General features: G+C 39.6%; 1 protein-coding gene across 3 annotated transcripts in view; it reads left to right on the plus strand.

The window, feature by feature from the left end:
• Positions 1-21,521, plus strand: part of GNAL (G protein subunit alpha L) — a gene marked incomplete at its 5' end in the record, with an annotated part of 195,955 nt that overhangs the window by 119,255 nt on the left and 55,179 nt on the right. For 2 of the 3 annotated variants that reach the window (XM_082328373.1, XM_082328374.1), the window contains one exon: positions 17,278-17,375. In XM_082328373.1, coding sequence (XP_082184499.1) covers positions 17,278-17,375 — 98 coding nt within the window. Of the gene's footprint in view, positions 1-15,953; positions 16,021-17,277; positions 17,376-21,521 lie in introns of those variants that run through there. The other variant, XM_082328375.1, reaches the window with a different exon arrangement.

The raw sequence follows: 21,521 nt of genomic DNA on the forward strand, positions 1-21,521 counted from the left end.
ATAAAAATTGCAAGATGTAGGACTGATGAGGGAGCTTGATAGATGTCACCATTTCACCAAAAAGTTTAATAACCATTTTGTTCTAGTCACAGGGAGCATAATATATGAAATTGTGATACCAATCGTATTTCTTCAGGGCTTGTCTCCACTTACATCTCGTAAGTTAAATTCATATATACTTACCAGTGTTGATGGATCAAGGTAGCATAGCTATGTATTCTGACCAAAGGAGTTTTTCCACCAGCATAATCATGCTTTCTTTTTGAATGGTGCAATTAAGCTATCAGAAGCTCGCTCCTATCAAATATTTGCGTTCACGCTAGGTTTTTGCTCTTAGACTGCTGCTGTTTCGCAGGTGTGAATTTCTCACACACCAATCAGGTGTAATTATTCTAGCAAGACTTCATGATATACAAGTCATCTCCGCCTCCAAGCAAAAAAAAAAGTTTACAGCTTTGCTATAAAAATTCTTGGGTTTTTTAATACACAAAAGCTCTATTTTTGTGGCTGTTACCTAACAAAGATATCTATTTTATTTCAAAGATTGCATTTATTTAATGATATTCCATCATACCTTTGTAGTACTTTTTCTCTGTAAAAAGGATGAAATTTTTCTGTTGCAATTCTGTTGTCTTCGGTCTGTTTTTAGGAATTTAATGCAATTTTCCTTTTGGAAATGTTTAGTTCATTCAACTTACCTGCAGCCAGTCGACAGGAGCCACTTAACATTTTTGATGAACTATATTAAGTCAGTTTAGTTAGCTGTCTAATCTTTGGCATCTATTTTAGAAATAGCCTTTATAATTTATATAATTGAAATGTGGCAAATACAAAAATACATATTCTGGCTGCCTGTTGCTTTACCAAAAAAATGAAGTGTCTCTTGAATCCTGCTAGCCAGTTTACTTCAGTAGAAGCAGATACGTTTATCTTGTTTATCTTGTTGCTTGCTTCTAAAGGGAAAACTGCTTTTCAGTATTCTCTTGATAATACATATCCTTTAGTTTACCAGCTCATACCATTAGAAGTATATCTAGTAATGAACCAGACAGTAATTGTGCATTAAGGGACTATCAGCATTGACTTATAATTTACAAGTGTATAATAAATAGATATGATCATAGATCAATTATTGACAATAGACAACTATGTTTGTTTATGCTATTTTAAGGTTTCCTTACACCTACATTTTATCTTTATGTGTGCTGGATTCTGTAGCTATTGTTGATCAACTTGGGCAGAATGATTGATCTCTTGTTTCTACTAGAAGTCTAGAAATATGGTATTGGTAGGTGTCCACGGCAGTCACCATCAACAGAAGTTTAAGGCTGCTGTTGTACTAAAATGCTATTTTAAGAAGCCAGCATTTTCGCTGTTTTTAATAATTGTTCAGGGGAGACCAGCAGTCTGCTCAGGCTGTGTTGAGGGGACAGTTCTGCCAACCCACTCACCAGGAGCAAACGACGGTACTTGACCAGTGCCTATTTTCAAAATGTTGGCCTGCAGGGCTTAACAGAGTGCAAAATTGTCCTGAAAACAAGTGACAATAACTGCCTTTCCTTGAGAAGAAACTGAGGAGGAATCAGGCAGTTCCCCCAGCTTCCTTCTGGTAGCTGTATTAGCCTTGACACAGCACTAGCATTTAGGCTCCAGCCTATCCCAAAACTAAGTCAGTGCTTGAAAAGCCTTGCCTCATCTGTGGTGTCTGAAGTTGCTGCTGGCTATTGGAGCTTTGCATGAGAGTTATAGTTTGTGTACTTTAATAATAAAAACATCATGTGATGGGTTGACCCTGGCTGGATGCCAGGTGCCCACCAAAGCCACTCTATCACTCCCCTCCTCAGCTGGACGGGGGAGAGAAAATACAACGAAAGGCTCGTGGGTCGAGATTAAGGGCAGGGAGAGATCGCTCACTAATTACCATCATGGGCAAAACAGACTTGACTTGGGGAAATTAGCTTAATTTATGAGAAAATAAAACTAAATCTTAAAAGCACCTTACCCCCACCCCTCCCTTCTTCCCGGGCTCAACTTCACTCCCTAATTCTCTACCTTCTCCCCCTCAGAGGTGCACGGGGACAGGGAATGGGGGTTGCGGTCAATTCATCACACGTTGTCTCTGTTGCTCCTCCCTCCCCAGGGGGAGGACTCCTCACACTCTTCCCCTGCTCCAGCGTGGGGTCCCTCCCACGGGAGACAGTCCCCCACGAACTTCTCCAACATGGACCCTTCCCACAGGCTGCAGTTCTTCACAAACTGCTCCAGCGTGGCTCCCTTCCACGGGGTGCCATCCTTCAGGAACAGACTGCTCCAGGGCGGGTCCCCCGCGGGGTCACAAGCCCTGCCAGCAAACCTGCCCCAGTGTGGGCTTTTCTCTCCACGGGTCCACAGGTCCTGCCATGAGCCTGCTCCAGCACGGGCTTCCCACAGGGTCACAGCCTCCGTTGGGCACATCCACCTGCTCTGGCGTGGGGTCCTCCATGGGCTGCAGGTGGAGATCTGCTCCACCATTAACCCCCATGGGCTGCAGGGGCACAGCCTGCCTCTACCATGGTCTTCACCACGGGCTGCAGGGGAATCTCTGCTCCAGCGCCTGGAGCACCTCTTCCCTCTCCTTCTTCACTGACCTTGGTGTCTGCAGGGCTGTTCCTCTCACATATTCTCACTCCTCTCTCTGGCTGCAATTGCGCAGGGTTTTTTTTCCCCCCTTAAATGTGTTATCTCAGAGGCGCTACCAGTGTTGCTGATGGGCTCAGCCTTGGCCAGCAGTGGGTTTGTCTTGGAGCCAGCTGGCATTGGCTCTGTCGGACATGGGGGAAGCTTCTAGCAGCTTCTCACAGAAGCCACCCCTGTAGCCCGCCCCGGTACCAAAACCTTGCCACGCAAACCCAGTACACATCAGAAGGTTCAAGTTAACATAAGGGTCCCATTGCACTGGGTGCCTGAGGTTGCAAAATCGAAATGTCCTCTAACCTTGCTGAGATTTGCTGCCAGTCTGCAGCCTACGTGTGCTGAGTGCAGAGCCAGTTTGTGTGGGAGACCGTCCACCTCTGAAGGACAGAGCTAAATACTAGGCTGTGTGGGTAAACATTAAGAAACTAGAAATTGTACAAATACAGTGCATTGAAGATCCAATTAATTAAAATACTCGCCTATTCTCTATCAGATTTCAAGATGGTTTTTAAAAAGTCAGTGAATGTGTTGGGAGAATTAACTTATATTTTTGTAATGATTTCTGAGTGACAAAGATCATAGTTTATATAGGGGATGTGGGTGTGCTTTGGTTTTGAATATGAGAGTCACAAAACTCCATTATGTGGATCATTATTCTCATGTGAAGATCACTCTGCTCTTTATCCACATTTTATTATAGTTTCTTGTAATGAAACCTGTGTGAAAAAACAGCACTCTAACAAAAGGATAATAGGCAAAGGCTTTATTATTTAGTTCCCATTTTAAGTGCAGCATAAATACAGTTTCAAAGTGTGATCCTGTAGAAAGCAAATCCTGAAAGCAAAGTTTTTATGTGAATTTCCTCATCTTAGAAACTGAATCCGTTATGAGGCTATCTGTATAAATAGCTTAAAAAAACATACATTGAATATTTGTTTAATTAAATTATATTGCATTAAAATCAAAATTTGGTCTATAAAAGGTAGATAAGAAAGCCACAACTTGAAAACAGAAACAACTGTATTTAAGCATTTATGTTTAACCAAATGTGTCATACACCCAGCATGACTGATAAAAGAACTGGTTGGAGTCTCGAGTTCTCTGAGTCAATACCTCTCCTCCCCCCCCCCCCCGAAATAACACAGCTTTTCCTTTTTATATGTAAAAATTCATTGTTTGCTTTAAATGTAGATACTCTCCAGATATACTGAACTATTTCACAGTGTTAAGGTTGGGACTTGCTACAACCGATAAAGAATTTCACTTCTGGTATTTACATACATTTTCTGGTTTAACTGCAGAAAAGGTCTTTGATGGAAATAATGAAGAAGGCGCTTTCCCTCACTAGTGAAACGCATTTCAACTTGGAAAATGAAAAAAGCTATGGATCAATAAACAATGGATCAGTGGGCACGTAGAGAGGAAGAGAAGGTTGGGGTGTATTTGTTTGTTTAATTAAAAGTAACTGCTGGTGGTTTTACTACCTTTATTTCTCAAAAGTTTATGGTTGTTCAAAGGCTACACTCAACAATGCACCTGCTCCAAGTATCCTTCAAAGAGATACTTACAGAGTCGGGAATAGCCTGTATGCATTGGTAGCCCAGCCATTATCTTCTCTTTCAGTCATCCACAGGAAGCAAGAGATCTGAAAAGACTGTTTGTGGAATGGAGTTTCCCTAGAAATTGAGAGTGATTGCTGCTGGAAGAAGTTATTTCTCTGTTTGATTTTAGAGTCGGTTGGTTGGGTTTTGTAACAGAAAGCAACAAATGTCTGAATTGTCTTCTCATTGTTTCAAGTCCTTGCTTCAATTTGCACATATCTATCTGAGGTTTTCTCTCCAGATCCAATCGAATTGTTAGTTCACATTTTTCTCCTGCCAGGTATAATGTCCAGTAGCCCATTTTTGTTCATGTACAACCAGCCATCTTGCGTGGAGGTTGCTGGTGGCCCTGTGGTGGCCCTGATGGGCTCTATGGCACAAAGAGTATCTGAAGGAAGCTGGGGGAGAAGGGAGAAGGTGCAGGGAGGCTCCTTGGGGCCTTGCATGGTGGTCTCGCCTCAGTTGCTGCAGGTTGGGGGGGGGGGGGGGGGGGCCAATATTGATAACTTCAAACTCACTAGTTCTGTGTTTTACTTCAGTAGGCAATACTTCAGTTGTGGCAGTTTGATTTTAATTAATCCGAAGAAATGTATTTCCTACCATTTCTGAGACGAGCGTGAATCATTTCCTCTCTGTTTAAGGAGCTCTGGCAATATTTGCCTTTTAAAGTGAGGGAATTACCTGTTTTTATTGTTTAACTCAATTCAATTATTTTATCTCATGTCCATGCTTCAACATCATGTACTGAGATTCATTAACAGTTCTTTGGCAGTCACAAGACACTAATCATCTGTTTACAATATCAATTAGCAGCTTTCATGTTAGATTACATTTGAAGTGAGAAATAATCCTGCAGCGAATAGTAAATAAAAGACTGGGAAGAAAGGGAAGAAGCTCGCTTAGGCAATATAAAGTAGTTTTTGCAAGTACCCCAGAAATGTCTGCATCCCAGTAAGCTGGACCCCCTTAACAACTTCCAGCTCCGAAATTCCAACAGAACTTCCCATCCACAAGTTGTTCATTGTCTCTTGTCACCTGTATTCATAAAGATTGAGATTTCTATTCCTACAGATACAGATTTCTGTTTACTTCTAGGCAGTTTCTGAGTTGCAAGAATATTTATGGGCTAATAAAAAAAACTTAGGTTCTGATGCCTCAGCAATTTCATTTGTTACTGTATATACATTCTTTCTATATTATACATAATAGATGTTATTATCTCAGTTCATCAAAATTATATACTTCGTAGAATGGAAATTAAGAACTAAACACTAGGAATTAAAATCTTACTTTTCTGAAGTCACTAGCTAAATTTCTTCTGAACTAGTCTGAAAAGGTTGATTTCTGGGGCTCATCAGCACTAGATTCATGGGGGCTGGCAGTAGGAGAATGTTGAAAATTATATAAAATGTGGCCGAGATTTACTTAAGAATCCATGTTACTTTTCAGAGCTTTATTAAGACACCTTAGTCTTACTGAGTAATAAGATACAGTAGTTCTGCATCTATAAAAGTTGTGAGCACGTACCTTCAAACGATGGGGTTCCTTTAAAGTATATTACTTTCAGATAGTCAAACTTACTAGTTCCTGCAGTTATATCCACAGTCTTTTCCCGGAATAGCTCTTAAAGGCAACAGCTGTCACATAGAAAAGACAAAAAAGTTTTCCCTTTGAATCTTTATTCATATACTGATATCAACTTTTGTGGTTGTTAATTTACAAAAATTTGTTTGCTGAAACTCAGTTTAGGTTAGTCACGGAGATTATAATAAAGACTTGTATTTCCTTTTCCTGCTATTATAAACATTTCAGATTTGATAAGTTACTGTCTTGAAGCTAGTCTGTCTTTTGCATATGGATGAGGACAGGAAAAAGTGTCCAAGAAGAGAGATAAAGTTGAACAATTTAGATAAAACTTGTGCAGAGGAGTAGGAGGCTAAATAGATCTGGCAGCAGCGGGCTGACTTTTCCATTACTTTCCAATTTAATTATGAGAGTTGCTTAAGTTGGGGGTGCTGCCTGTTAGTCACATGATGTTGCCAGCATTTATTTCCGAATCAAATCTATAAAAGGAAATGAGAGTTCTCAGTCCTTGCAAACCACTTGTCTGGTAGGAAATCACTTACAAATAATAAAGTGCATGCTAGAGTATGGAATAGTTCCTTGATGTATGACCTTCAAAACTGGTTTAAGGAAAACAGTTGAGGCTGTGAGTAGTAGAAACTTTTCGTACTGTAAGAATTATAAGCTGCAGGCTTGTGTTTTTTCAGCTCGCTGGACAGTTGTCTTTGCTATGTAACTGTATTTACAGAAGCAGCAGGGGTTCCTTGTGGGCAGGGGCAGGAGAGCTGCCTGGGGATGGAGAGAACCGCATCCCTCAGCTTTGTACTCCACCGGTCTGCCTTCCTTGGGGGCATCCCCACCGTCTGAGTAATGAAAACCGAGGCAGACTTGTAAGAAGGGCCAAGAGCACCGCAGGAGTAACTTGCATAGGGGGTCAAGTTCTCATCGTCAAAAGGTGACAAAGTGCACATTTAGCTTTATATCTCAAAAGCAGCAGGCAAGAATTAACTGCATGATTTTCACTGCTCGGTGAAATAGTAATCCACCAGAGGATCTCAATTTTTTGTACTGATCTGTGCCAAAGTGCATTGTGGCATGGAAGAGACGACTGCCTTACTAATACAGCTAATAAAAAAATGTGATCTGATACAATACTACTCGAGAATTAAAATTGTAGGGGATTCAGACCCAACTCTGCCATGTTACAGCGTGTAAGTTATTATTATTGGCTTGTGTTTTGTAAAAAAGATCTTGATAGTATTTCCTGCCCTGAAATACCTGAAGTTTACCAATTTATAATACATGTTTTATAGCAGTACTTCCCACTTCCATAACAGTGCCTTCATCGGGGATTGCAGAGTGGTTTGTACATACTCACTGACTGGGCGTTACGTTGACTTATAAGAAAATGAAGTATGATATTCGTTGCAGTTAGTTACACAGGGGCCCAGGAGTTAAATGATTGTGGAACCAGAAGCAGTAACAAAACTGCCGTGGGTTGATTTGCCGTCCTCTACTCTGAATGGACTCAGCTCTATCTAGTCTGGCCTAATTAGATAAAGATTCAAATTCTGACATACAGAATCTGTACACTCTTGTAGTGCCATTATTGCTTTTAATAAACAAACAAACAGCAAGCAAACATCTCCCAGTACAGGTGACACCCGGATTATTATGTGTTTTTCAGTAATTTTTCCAGTTTGAAAGCTCAGTGCTCTACAAAGACAACTGTGTAATCAGCGTCTTGATCACAGGGATAAAGCATCTGCTACCAAATTTCATTAAGTCATGACATATTTCTGATTCTTCTATTTGATCAGTACCATGAAGTTTTGTACGTTGTTCAGCACTTACAGATTTATCTCATGCTTTGTCATCACCTGTTGTCCACAAAAAAATCTCCTTGAGGGACTTGTAACAGTACTTACCTTTTTCTTTTCAGAAGTGCTGCAGAAACGCAAAGGGCAGCAATGTTGCAGGATTGTGTAACGCACCTGTAATTACTTTCACAAATAGTTTGAGAGGTTTTTTTTAAAAATGAAGAACTTTATGTGCATTCAGGGAGAGGTCCTAACATAGACAAAACCAAAATACCTTCAAGGAAAAGAATGTCCGTGAGCTTTGCATCCTCGGCACAACATGTTTTTTCGGCACTACGTACACTGAGTAATTTGCTTAAATTATTTCTCCTACTTTCCTTAGTAGAGAGCTTGATGGCCCCCTTGAAATAGCAGGTAGGCAGCAGCGTTCAAGGATTTGTGATGGCAGACTGAAAGTTGAAATACACTATTAAAATGGAAACTAGAAGGTTGAATCAGACGTTTTTGTTTTAAGTATGATAAAAGCTTCATTGTCTAGCTCAGGAAAAAAACCCCACTATTTAATAAGTAGTGAAGAAAAACCATGGAACTGTTCTTTGACTTATAGTGCATTTTTATCTTCAAAGCCTATCTTCTCCACAGTGCTGGCCCCAAAATATTGCGAAAGCACAAAATCATGGTTTTATTTTTGTTTTTACTAGTATGATCTAAAGAACTTTCAGTCCTTTTTTAGTGTTTGACACATATGAGTTTGAAAAATGTATTAATCTATTTCTCAGACTTTGTAGATGAGTTCTGTGGTCTACGAAAGTGAACTTGTTGACTTCTATAAAATAAGATGGCAGATGGAACATGTTTCTAGCAGGCAGAAATAGAACTGCTAAGGCAATCAGGCTGATACCTTAACTGTACACACTTCTTGGAAATGCAGTGTAGAGTAAGAGCTTAAAAGTCAACTCACAAAAATAGTTCAAGAAAGGGATGTAGAATGTACTGTGCTGGTTGCACTCCTGGTTTTTGAACATTGTCAACGAGCTCCGCAATTCATTTGTTTTGTCTAGATGCGGTGGCATGTGGTAGCTATATGAAAATGGTGCTTTTATAACTTTATAAATGCTGTTTGTTTCCCCAGCTTCTTTTCTTACACTTTCAAGTTGGATAAGATTCTCCCAGGAGCTGATAAACTAATTTTGTTTTCTTGGAACATAAGATGCCCCAACACAAGTATGTTCTGTGAAGGTGGTATTTACCATCCCGTCATGTTCGCTTCTAATGAACTGAGGTTACGCTTAGTGCAGCCTGATCGTGCTTCGAGGCTGTTGCCTCCAGCCTAAAAAAGGCAAAACAAGTCCAATGAACAGGGAGAGAGGGTAGATCTGGATGTATTATTCTGTAACTCTCTTTAATAGATCGAAAGTTAGGTTTCGGAGGGGGGTTAGAGGCCAAACTGCTGCTTTGCCTATCAGAATGAGTCACTAACGAGCAAAGTAATTGCATTGATTATTGCACACCCACAAATTACAACAGAAAATACCTTGCAGGGGGTGGAGGTTGTACTTTTCCTAAAGGTTTCTGTATAATTAGTCTACCGTAAGTGCTGATGCTTTAGAAACATCTGAACCCTACTGTTAAGCCTGGTCCTTGCATACCCGTTGACCACTCCTACATGATTTCAGTGTTTCTCGTGCTATTGCTTGGATGCTAATGAAGGTTTTGACACCACTGCTGCTGGAAAAATTCAAGTCATGTATTCTGCTTTTGTTTTTAAATTCTAACTCTGTTTGCCTGTCTTTGTTGCGGGCATTAGGAGTTTGAGCAGCTGCATTTTGTATACCTACAGCAAAACAGCTCCCTTGTTAGGCAGAACATTTCATAAAGGATTAAGAAGTGTAGCTAGCTGAGCCATAGGGGACACTTTTGTCTCATAAACAAGAGGCTGATTATCGAGAGACTGTACTTGTTTGTGGAAGAGGTAACTGAGCGGGCTTCCTTCTCTCTTGGGTGTCTTACCTGGTACTTTACCCCATAATTTCTGCATTAAGTCCATTTAAAAATTTTTGTTCCTACAGCTTACAGTTGCACTTGGTAGATGTTTGGGAGTAAAGAGTATTTTTAATAGAAAATGAGTTGCTACACTTGGCACAAGCAATTATTATTGGAGGCGCTGGGGCAAATTGTCGCTCACTGTGCATTCTGGGTTTCTTGTAACATCAGTTTACAACCACCTCAGTTAAACTCTGGCTTAAGATTCAAGTTTAAAGTCAGGCTCTCAAAATTAAGATTGCCTATGCAACAACTCTACATACAAAATTATGCAGGTAGCTTTTTAGAATTTTTTGTTTTCTATAAGGCTCTGAGTCTTGCATTGCAGAGAAAAGCCTGGGCAACTGAAAATAAATACTATATAAAAAATTGCAATAAAAGGTTGTTTGTTTGACTTAAATTCATCTCCCTACTGCCTCCCTGATTTGTTGCATAGCGTAGAAGTACCTTTTTTTTATTCTCATCATTCACCCTGAAGCCCCAGGTGTTATTCCCTCAAGTTTATTCACTCAGCAAGATTGCATTCTCACTTTTATTATACGTTATTTATAGTATTACTATACATTGTTAAAACAAAAAGCAGATGATTTATTCTTCGTTACATACTAAAAATCTTAGCTGTTGAATTATATTATGTTGAGCTGCCATGTATATCTTACAGAAAGATAATCATATGTGATTTAAAGGCTTTGAGAGATTAAGAAGCTACTATGTATAGCAGTACCATCCTATTTGGCGATTCAGAGATGCTTATACAGGGTAAGCATGATGGTAGACTGTAGAAATACCCAGTGTACTGGGATATGTCAGTAGCCTCCACAGGGAAAACTGGTTTTCTTCCTTTGACCAGATTTGTAGCTCTCTAATGATTATATTGGTCATTATGTTTAAAAACACAGATATTTCTCTGTTGTTTTTTTTCCCCTTCATTCTTAGCAGCTGTGTTGTAGAGAAAGTTAAATTTAAAGCAGAACCCCGTCACAACAGCGATGCTGGGAAAGTTTGTCTCCGATTCCAAATGCATACGTCTTGAATTAATGAGAAAATTAATATCAAGAAAAAAACAAAACCTAACAGATACAGGAATGGAACTCCTAAATTTAAATTGCCCTTATCTTAATGCAAGTATCTGAGAATTGTTTTCAATGAGTAGAGACTGCAGAGGCTTGCAAGAGAGTCCTGGAGCCACAAAAGCAGCTTTTGCTTTATCCTGTTAGATTCCAGGTTTTTCTTGGCTGAAATATAAATTTTTTAAAATTGCCATTCTTCTGTTACTTTACATGGCTTATGCTACAAAATCCAACAGAATATCAATATGCTAATCTTATTTGCGGCGTCTGTTGCAGCCAGCGTGGCAGCAGACCCCTGTGACAGCCCCGGCGGCCGCAAAGCTTTCTGGAGTGTGAGGGGGGAGCTCAGCTGAGCTTCCCTTCGCCTGGGATGCTGTCCCTCTGGTCATCCCCCGGGCACCGCGTGGAAAAGGGCTTCCTCACAGCTCTTGGGGAAGAGGAGAAAGTGTGAGGTTAGAGTCCTTCCTCCTAGTCATCTCTCCCAGACCATGCTGCTGCCCGTCCTCCCCAGTAACAGCTCAGCATCCTGCTGCTTGCTGTTGCTGCCACGCTTGGCGGCTCGAGCTGCAGGCCGATGGATCCGGTTCAGTTCTGACCTCAGATGTGGTACACAGAAAAGGATGCTTAAAAGGATATCGTTTGGATTGCGGAGTCAAACGTCACATTTACAAAACACTGAAGGTAGTTTGCCTATGCAGCCTTATTTTGACTCCACTGGGTGTCATCCTTATGGTACTACAGTGTTGCCCATCAGTCATCACTCTTTTATTCCACAAAACTTTTCCATAGTTGAGTGTATGGGAGACTGGGACTGCGTATATATCCCCTGCTCTGTGCACTGGGAAGTAAAAGGGGGGTGCACCCCACTCAGTAGGGAGGTACATACCTCCCTTCCCATATTAATTCTGTGGATCTTGTGCTGCAGTCGTCGTTGGGAGTTCAGGAGTGTTAGGGTGGGAATTTTTAATACATTGCATGATTTACTTTTTGTTTGGTTAAGGACGTGAGAGAAGAAGTAGTAACTGAAATTCAGAATAGAAGGGACGACTTCATTTCACACCCACAGTGGCAGAACTATGAAAATGTGTAACATTTGCCACTTCTTTAAATGGTTGTCAGGCTAATCAGAGAGGTTTAATCTGTGTTTTAGATGAGAAATTGTCTTACAGTCCTGAAGCTTAGGAGAATAGGAGCATGAATTTCGGCTTGAAGGAGATCGATCTTATTTCACATTGATCTAAGCGGCTGTTTCCAGGTTTACAATATATTAACGGAAGAAATATGCGGAATAGAAAATGCAGTATAGTCTTCCACATCCCGGTTTCTGGGAGACTGAAAGGTGACATCAGGATAGCTATTAAATGTATGCTCCATCTGGAAGGAAGACAGAAAGGATTCTTAATAGAATAAAAATTGTGTTCCTGACCTAACGTGAACTTTTGTGGTTTGTAAAGCAATTAGATGAAAAGTTGTGTTTCCAAAATACATAAAGATTTGTTCATGAAGATATGTCATTGTTTAATCATCGCTAATAGTTATTCCCAATTTAGGCAGCTGAAAAGTGAAACAAGCTCATTTTTTAGCTACTTGAAAATTTTTTGTAGGAGTTATAGGGGGGAGGAGGTTTCTAAGGTAACCTACCAATAAATAAGTTTATTTCCAAAATAAGGAAAACTAAATTTCAAGAATGTGCTTTAACTTCTAGTAGGACAAAGTGGAAAAACAGTGCTTTGAGACTTAGCTGTAGTGCATCTGCATTTGTTATCTGTATTGGTTTCTTGGAATGTTTTGTATAGGAATATATTGCCTCCTTTTTTTTTCAACCTAAAAATGTTACCTTGGAATAGGTGAGTAAAAATATTTCTACAAGACCTTTTTAAAATGTAGTATAAATACAATACTGTTTACATCAGTGATATCAGCTCAGGGTGTTTCTACATTTATGTACATCTTAACTTACTTTCTTCTGAAAAAAAAAAAAAAAAAGGAATCATAACCTGCTTATGTCACTTCATGATTTTTAGATGATGCGTGAATATTTATGTATAGCAAAAAATCATCTGCCAGGGAAAAGGAAGTTTGGGAATGCGGGGCTGTTTTTTGGATTGTCTCAGGAAGAGTGGAAAATTTCCAGCTAATTTTATATTAGTAAATATTTGAGATGTTGTGTGTCACATCTCCATTTTGATCACATCAAAATTTTGGTATTATATGGTCTAATGATCGCTATAGATTCTTAGGTAACTCGTGTAAATTAATGCGTGTAGAGTAAAAAGCACCTGTAATTCATGAGACCCGTAACTCGTGAGACCTGGGCATCATCATTTACTTCTCTAACGCTCTAATTAAAATACTGCATCAACAAATATATTAATGGTTTTATTTTATATGTATATTAATAGGTGCAAATATTTGTATGCCTCTGTCCCTAAGGAAGAGTTTGGATGAAACAGCTCTTTTTTGTTTGGTGTTCATAGAGGTGTCATGATGTAGGTGTTTTTCTGCTTTCAGGCGTAGTACATTATTCCTGGTTCTTTTCAGTATACTAAATATTTTTAGTAGATTTTGGTGACTTTGATCCGATAGAGGTCAGCTGCATGTGCTTGCAAAACAAGTGCATCAGATGCCCCTAGTGATTTTCCATGTCCCTGTTTCCTCCTGTCCCAGTTGAGGTTTCTTAAAGGACCTGGCTCGTGACTTTTAAGAACTTCTAAATGGCTTCTTCCCAGAAGTGAGACCCTTAAGAAAATCTTAAAGAAAATCTTGGCCATCTCAGAACATAAGCTGCCAAGGTCACGACTTACTCTTAAAACCTTATTTGTGTTGTACTGACCTAAGGTAATGTTTTGTATGTAGTTCCCTGCCCCCCCGAAACATTAACTAACAAGTTTTAGCCCACCTTCCTTTATCGGCTGGAGCAAATCTGAATTCTCTGTCCTTTGAATTGCCCTGGCTCTTCGTTGCCAAATGTGGCTGCCACCCCGAGAATACTGCAGCCCCAAGAGGAGGTGCAGCAGGGTGGGCTTAGCCCAAAGCCCGCACCTTCGTTAGCTCACCAGTGCCTGCTTGCCAGTGAGGTGGCCATTGCAGGAGGATGAGGAGAGAAGCATGGGGGTCTATAGGAATGAGTCATGGGGATATCAATAAGGATAGAACAAGGGGTAATGGTTTTAAACTAAAAGAGGGTAGATTCAGACTAGATATAAGGAAGAAATTTTTTACAATCAGGGTAGTGAAACACTGGAACGGGTTGCCCAGAGGGGTGGTAGGTGCCCCATCCTTGGAAACATTCAAGGCCAGGCTGGATGGGGCTCTGAGCAACCTGACCTAGTTGAAGGTTTCCCTGCCAATTGCAGGGGGGATGGACTAGATGACCTTCAAAGGTCCCTTCCATCCCAAAGCATTCAGTGATTCTATGATTGAGGATCAGGGAGTGATTGCTGGAAGGCCATTCGGGCACAGGGGGCTTGGTTGCAGAGGTTGAAGCTAACATGGTGACTGCTATCTGGATGTTGTCCTGCAATGGACAGGTTGGGATCCAGACATGTTTGGCACGTGTGAGCAGGATCCTCCTGTGTGCAACAGGAGCCTCCAGCAGCTGAGGAGAAAAAATCCTGAAGAATTTAGAGAAGATGAGAAAGGGGTTAAAAACAAGTGTGAAAAGTTGGATCATGGTACTTGGTGTCTTGAAATGAAGCAGGATTTTTCTGGAAGGCTTTAGTCACCTGGGAAAGAAGGATCGGGTAGCTGTGTGGGAGGCAATTTGCAGGCAAGTGTACTCCTCTGCAGTAGATTGGTACATTTTAATGAGGTAAGTATATTTGCTCCGTTTTATAGGATTTGCTTTGGACTAGAAGTCTGGAAGTCATTTTAAATAGACTGCTTTGAGATATAATGGTCAGGTGGAAATATATGAAGCATATAATATGGAAACCCTGTATTTACAACATATTTGTCGGGTCTCGGAAGCTGAGCTAAAAAGATTGCCTCTTTTCCAGAAGAGATTTTTAGGGGTAAATAAAGCTCATACAGATGATGTAAAAACGGAAGTGAAGTTAGAAACTGCTGTAGCTATGCAGGTTTTTTTTTTTTTTTATTTACTTATTTATTTATATCTGCAGCCCTCTCTCAATCTGTCCTACCCTGCAGGAATCCTTCACACTGGCATCCTTCTCCTCTTCCCATCCCCTTTTCATAGGCTGCGTGAGGTTGAATGGGGCCATTTTTTAGATGTAGGTTCCCCTCAGAGTTGGCTTTCCGGGCGGGTGGGAATCCCCACCCGCCGATGGCGAGGAGGGGAGGGTGGGCACACCATGCTCTGGCCCGCACCGGCAGCAGCAAGCGCCTGCGGGAGGAGGGCTGAGGTTGTACGCTGCTGTACACGCACCCGTCGAAGGGGAGAGGTGGGAGAGCTGGGTCCTTTTGCCTGAGGACCCTGACACTTATTCAGAGCTCGCTCTTTCCATTGAGAAGGCAATACGCAATACCTTTCTTTGGACAAAGATGCCAGCAAGTGAGATGCATTCAGCTGATGCCCTAAATATCAATCAAGCATAAGCTTCTAGTTTGAGGAATGTTCCATGTTTTCTGGTATTTATCATTTTGACTTTTCCAGTTCTTTCTTTTTCTTGTAGTAGTGCTCTGTGTTATGTGTGTCCACTTTCTCTTACTTATTTAGTTTGGTATCTTGTCCTTTCTTGAGCTTGTTTTTGCTTTCCTTCTGCTGTAGGAACAGAGTTTATAATAGCCGTAGCATAACTTCAAAAGGTGGATCTGCAGTGTTTTAAACAATCATTGCATAAGTCATTAAAATAACAAAGACAAAGTAAACATGCTCTCATGACAGTGAAGAAATCAATTCCAAGGGCAGAATAAGCATCTGCCAATCTCTAGTGTTGCTTCCTCTCTTCTTCCAAGACTTTCTGCAAAGGTTTTTCACGCCTGCTTTAACATCTCCTTTTCTCTAAAGTTTTGAAAACTTCTTAATGAGTGGATTTTCCTCTCTCTCTACATTGTGCACAATACAGTTGAAAGAAAAAAGCATTTCTGGGGTTATTCAGGACCACCGTAGCCATGTTCAAAGCTTAACTAAATAATTTTCAGTGCTAGTTTGTTCTGAAAATCTTGTCTTGTGTTTTGCCTCTCCCTGAAAATGTCACCAGCAGGTCACAGGCAGTTGCTGAGGAGCGGAGTGTCACCTTCTGGGACACCTCACAGGGGTGGTATGCAAGGCTGGGAAACCCACACAGGGTAAAAGTGAACTTACAGTACTGCCAAGACCTTTCGCTACAAACTTTGTCCTTTGAGAGAAGTTTTTAATCCTGAAAAGGCGTGGGGAGGGACTGGCAAACAATTTCAGAAAGTTTCAGAATTCAGATATATACCCAACATTTCAACAGGATTATGAAGTGAATAGTGGTATTACACCCATTTTACACAGAGCCAAATTGAACTGTGGAAAAGCCATTTGTTAGGTTTCACAAATTTATGACGGACCAAAGGACTCTGATGATTTAGTAGCCGTGTTGAGGTTTTAAGAGATTACAAACAACTTCTGCGTTTAAGTTGACATACTACTTTAACAATTTGGTTTAAGGGAGGAAAGACTCAGTCATGTAGTAAAGGAAATATTAACGATTCTTCATTTGATTTTAGAAACCTTTAGCTGGAAAAACTCAGTTTACGGTTTGACTTAGAGTAATGATGTAACATAAAATGGACTCCCAGCTTTAAAACAAGCTGGAGCATGTGATGCTCTGCGGCAGGGGCTGGAGGAGCGGAGGAGCCGGCAGGCAGGGTCAGGCTTACCGCTCTGCCTGTGTGCATTTTGTACAGTGGAGCTATGGCTCCACCGTTACCAAGGACAGCCTTGATTCCTCTTTCAAATAATTTTGAAATAAGCTTGCTGGCAGATATTTCTGGATTGGGATGCTTGGGATAGCAGCTAGGAAAAGCACATTGTGCCAGGCGGCTGCTTGGAGGAAGTGGTGTTGAGCAAAGACTCTGAAAGTCTTGCAATCAAATTACTATGTTGCATGAGAAAATACCAAGCAGCGGAAAGTTGTGTTTTTCAGGAAAAATTATGCAATCTTTTTAAAGTTACAGACTGGTTCTTTCTCTGGGAAGCTAATGTTTATAAGCTGAGCAGCTTTTTGTGTCACTTCTATGCCTTGTCCATGACAGAAGCATAAATTCAGTTAAAAATTAAGTTTGCATGCTTCTAGGTAACATTCATGCTTACAGTAAATTTTATATATGGACTGGTATGAATTTTGAAGACAGCCTTCATTACATACCATGTACTGGAAACTGTCAGCAGCCATATGTTCAGTATATTTTACTGCAATTTTGCTAATAAATGTTTTTTGTATTTCTTCTTTAAAGGTGTAATCTATCATTCTGCAAAAGTATAAAGCATGAAGGTTGGAGGGAGGGAGCAACACATACACGTTGGGGATTGAAAAGATTGAGAAATGTTCTCTTATTTGTTGCATTTCCAATTTTCAGGAATTCTTTGAACATGCAAAAAAGCTCTGGGATGATGAAGGCGTAAAGGCATGTTTCGAGAGGTCGAACGAATATCAACTGATCGACTGTGCACAGTAGTAAGTATTTCTTTTTATTGAATTAATAGCCAAGAATGTAATCATTTATAACAAGTTAGTAAATATATTTTTATTAGCAAGATCTGGGAGTTTTGCAATGCAGGGATTAACATTTTAATTCTCTGTATAGGTTGAGCATGTATAGCAAAAGTAATTGATGGTTTTATCATAGTTTGCCATTAATATACAACTAAATATTTAACAGCAGATCAAGATTAGGATGAAAAAATTCAAATTAAATAGTTTTAAGTATCTTTATTCCATTTGAAACAGATTTATGTAAAATAATTTCAATTGAAACTATTTAGTTTAAAAAATGTAGAACCAATCTAAGGAAAACGCTTTGTTTTAAATCCTGAGACCCAGACAGCACTGAAATTGCTCTGTGTTTTCACATTCCATTAAAGCTTCTGAGATTTTTACCTAACCGGATGCATACCTGCATGACTAATATATTTTCTGGGGGAAAAAAATGATAAGCAGTATTGAATTAAAGATAGTAGTACATTTGGTATTCTCTCCTTCATATACATCAAGTGAAGCAGTACATGTGTGCCTAACACAGTCATAATCCTTAAACAGGTTCATCTGATTGGAAATGTTCTGAGAAGAGATGTGTAGTAGATTGTGAAGGTACAAATCATAAATACGCATCACATTGATGAAAACAGATTAATCAGGAAATAGTACATTAACATGCCAGGGCTACAAAACTCAGCTGTCCTCGGTAATAACCCAGCTCTGAATTAGACTTTGACCAAAAATGTACATTTCATGTGAACTGCTATTGTGAAAATGCGTACTCTTACAGTTGCTATGTGATTTAGGGTTTTCAGAGAACACACTCTAGCGTGTTATGATTTGACTAATTGGCGGTATGGCCAGCAGCAATGCCACAAGTCTGTTGTAGTGCTCAGTGTTTTGTTTTTCTGTCCTCTCTGCTCTCGGTGCCAAGGCTGAGGCAGAGGAAATGGGCCATGTCGCTAAAGGACTTGCTGCGCTTCTGCCGCAATGGGGAATTTCGGTGCTGCGGGTCATAGTTTCTTTTCCCTCATTCCAGACTATTTTTGGGAAAGAGAAGGATCCAGTAATGATTCATCAGCACATGGAAGCGAGGGAAAATTGCCTATGTGGAGGAAGGAACTCATTTGACCTCAGTGGACTGAATTTACCAAAACTTGGGCATTTGTTCACAGTGCAGAGTGGCTAGAAATGAAAGCAGTGGTTGTACACAAAAAAAAAAAAAAACAGAAAGTTGCCCTAAATTGTGATCAGTGGATTTCCCCTCTGCCCTCCCCCACCACCTCCGCCATGCTACAGATCTGAGCTATGCTTGCTGTAAAGTCCAGACTGACTGTTTATGATATCTATTAATACACTCAAATAAGACATCAGACCAAGAAAATAGAATAATGACATGTATTTAAAATAAATGAATGTAAAACTTACTTTACTGGTCAGTAAAGGTCCATGTGTCTCCCAGACCTTCTTTGGAAAACAGTGCTGACAGGACCAGGCAAAAAAGGAAGACACTGAATTATAGTATTAATGGTACTGTGCTTTCCCTTAAAAAAATTATGCCTATGTACAGGCTTTGACAAGGAGAAGAACGTTAAGTCTTGTGTTATGTCCAAAACCAAAACACAAATGGGGAAAAAAATGGATCTAGAATGAAGTCCACTGTCCTGAAACATAAAACTAAATCCTACTACCTTTTTTCCTAAAAGCTTAAAGGAAGATTATTGGGGTTTTTTCTATGTATCTTCCCTCCATATCGTCTAACTGGCTTGCTTTTTTCTTTATTCTGAGATTATTTATTATAGTAGTAAATCCAACACTTGCATAATTCCTCACTTTCAAGACACTTTATGAAATAGTATTTGATACTTAAATATCCTTTGAGTGTATCTGTGCTTTCCATTTCATGATCTACCTGAAAATGTAACAGCTAAGTGACTTATCCACGTTTACAAACCTTCAGTCTTAGAGCAGAGACTTGAAACTCGGGAATAGCCGTGTCATTGTTCTAATCAAGCAGCCTTTTTCTCATAGGTATTGATGATTTAAAATAGTGAAGTGTAATCCTAGCCGAAAGAAGGTACTAAAAATACACCCAACTTTTATCTGCCCCTCCATCGTGCCTTGAAAATTAAAACAGTACCAATAGAGTCAGTGAAAAGGAGATTTAAAAGTTGCTGTGTCTTTGCTGCATGCACGTATTTATATATTGCACAACAACAGTAGTTGCTTTATCCAGAAGAACATTTCTGTGCTGGCATTGGATGGACCTTATTCAGAGTGCTGGGGTCATGTCCGCCTTGTAACTGACAGAGCGTGTGAGACTAGGTTAGAAATACAATTCTGGTATGCGCAAACGTTCTCTTACGTGCACTTAGAAAATACTGACTGTGAGGGTGCTGTCCTTCTGGCTTAGCAGGAGCTGATGGTATTTCTCTCAGGACCTGTCCATGGTCATCTTTAATTGGTAAAGGAAGAAAGGGACAGGGTGTAATGCTGATACACGTGCTTACTGTGGGATTTTGAAACATCTGCAGTGTTTTCATTACACTGAGTTTGGGAGAAAGCATCCCACGCCATCAGCTAAATCCTAATCTTTTACTTGATAGTGAAGAAAGAACATTATCAGTAGGTCACCATTAATTTCTCTGCTTAAAAAAAAAAAAAGGCAAAACCAAAAAAAAATCTCAACATGTGTTAAAAATATCATTGGATTACAAGTTGGGTGGCTGACTTAAAATACTGAAAAGCATTATTAGCAAATTATAAAGTCAGCAGCCCAACTTAATGACTGTAAAGTGAGTTACAAATACAGTGTGTTTTGGAATAGTTTAATTTGGCTACAGTACAGAGCTTCTGTATTTTTAAAACTTAACCCAATTTTCTTTATTACTGTGGGAGAAATATTTTTCTGGAAACAGAGGTAGTAGAAAGACACAAAGGCAAATGTTTTATTTATATTAGGCCTGCAAGTTGCTTTTCCTTGATCTTTAATGTCCTTTTAAATTACCAGGGTACGGGTCCTTCACGGAAATGAGGATGAGGGCCTGCTTGTCAAACCATTTTGATGTTGTTACATGACTCTCCATGTATCTGCACTTCTTCTAAGTGTCGTGTTGGTACATCATGTGATATTTGTAACAGACACCAAGTTGTGACCAAGCCGGAGGTCAGACCTTGTGGTCTGACAGTGGTAAATGTATCATAAGCAAAGATCTGAGTTGTTCTTTATCACTAACCATAAAGATATTTATGTAACTCTTGGAGGGGGAAGTATCGCATGGCCATCAACTATATTTTTCCTTAATGACCTTCATATATTTCTTGGAGATTAATATCATAAAACTGGCAGGTTATTGTTTTCCCTGTCTTCTGATTTAATATTTCTTTCAAGTTAAATTTCAAGTTTCATTTTAAAAAATGATACTTAATTTGAAAAATTGCTTTGACTTAGTTGTGTCCCCATTTGACTTTATCTAGATTTCAGCAGATTGGTTTTGTTTATGATGATAAATCCTAGACCTTACTTTGGTTAGCTTTAACTTATTTTGAACTACTGCGATTATGTCCATATTCACATATTTTATATTCAGCAAATTCTAGGTGTATAAGGGACTTTCAGATTGTGAATTAGTGCTGTCTTGGCATTGAACTGTCTCGTATATAAATAATAGACCAAAATATGGTCATTAAAAAATTCTTGCAATTCTGGGACAGTTTTCTAAAAGCTAAATAGTTTCCTATAAGATGAATGCAATTCTGTTTTTTAATACTTCAGTTTCTCCGTACTAGTTATCGAATGCCCAGATTTTATTGTATCCATGGAAGGGAACTGCAAATCAAACTTCTATGAATGTAGAACACATCGAAACAAATAAAGGTCCAGGTATGATGGCCTTCATTTAAAAAAAGACCCAGAAAAAGAGTTGATTATGTGCCTTTTATAAACTTCATAAATTTAAGTAAATTAATTGATTTGGCAATGAAGAGGTATAACATTTCCTTTTAACAAATAGCATACCATGAGGTAGAATTATAGGTTGTAACCACCTGTTTGGTGTTATATATGTAAGTGTGTTGACTTCACCCTAATGCTAGTGAAGTGGTTTCTGTAGTATAAGCCCCCTT

This window comes from Platalea leucorodia, assembly GCF_965183815.1.
Source record: "Platalea leucorodia genome assembly, chromosome: 1".
NCBI lineage: Eukaryota > Metazoa > Chordata > Aves > Pelecaniformes > Threskiornithidae > Platalea > Platalea leucorodia.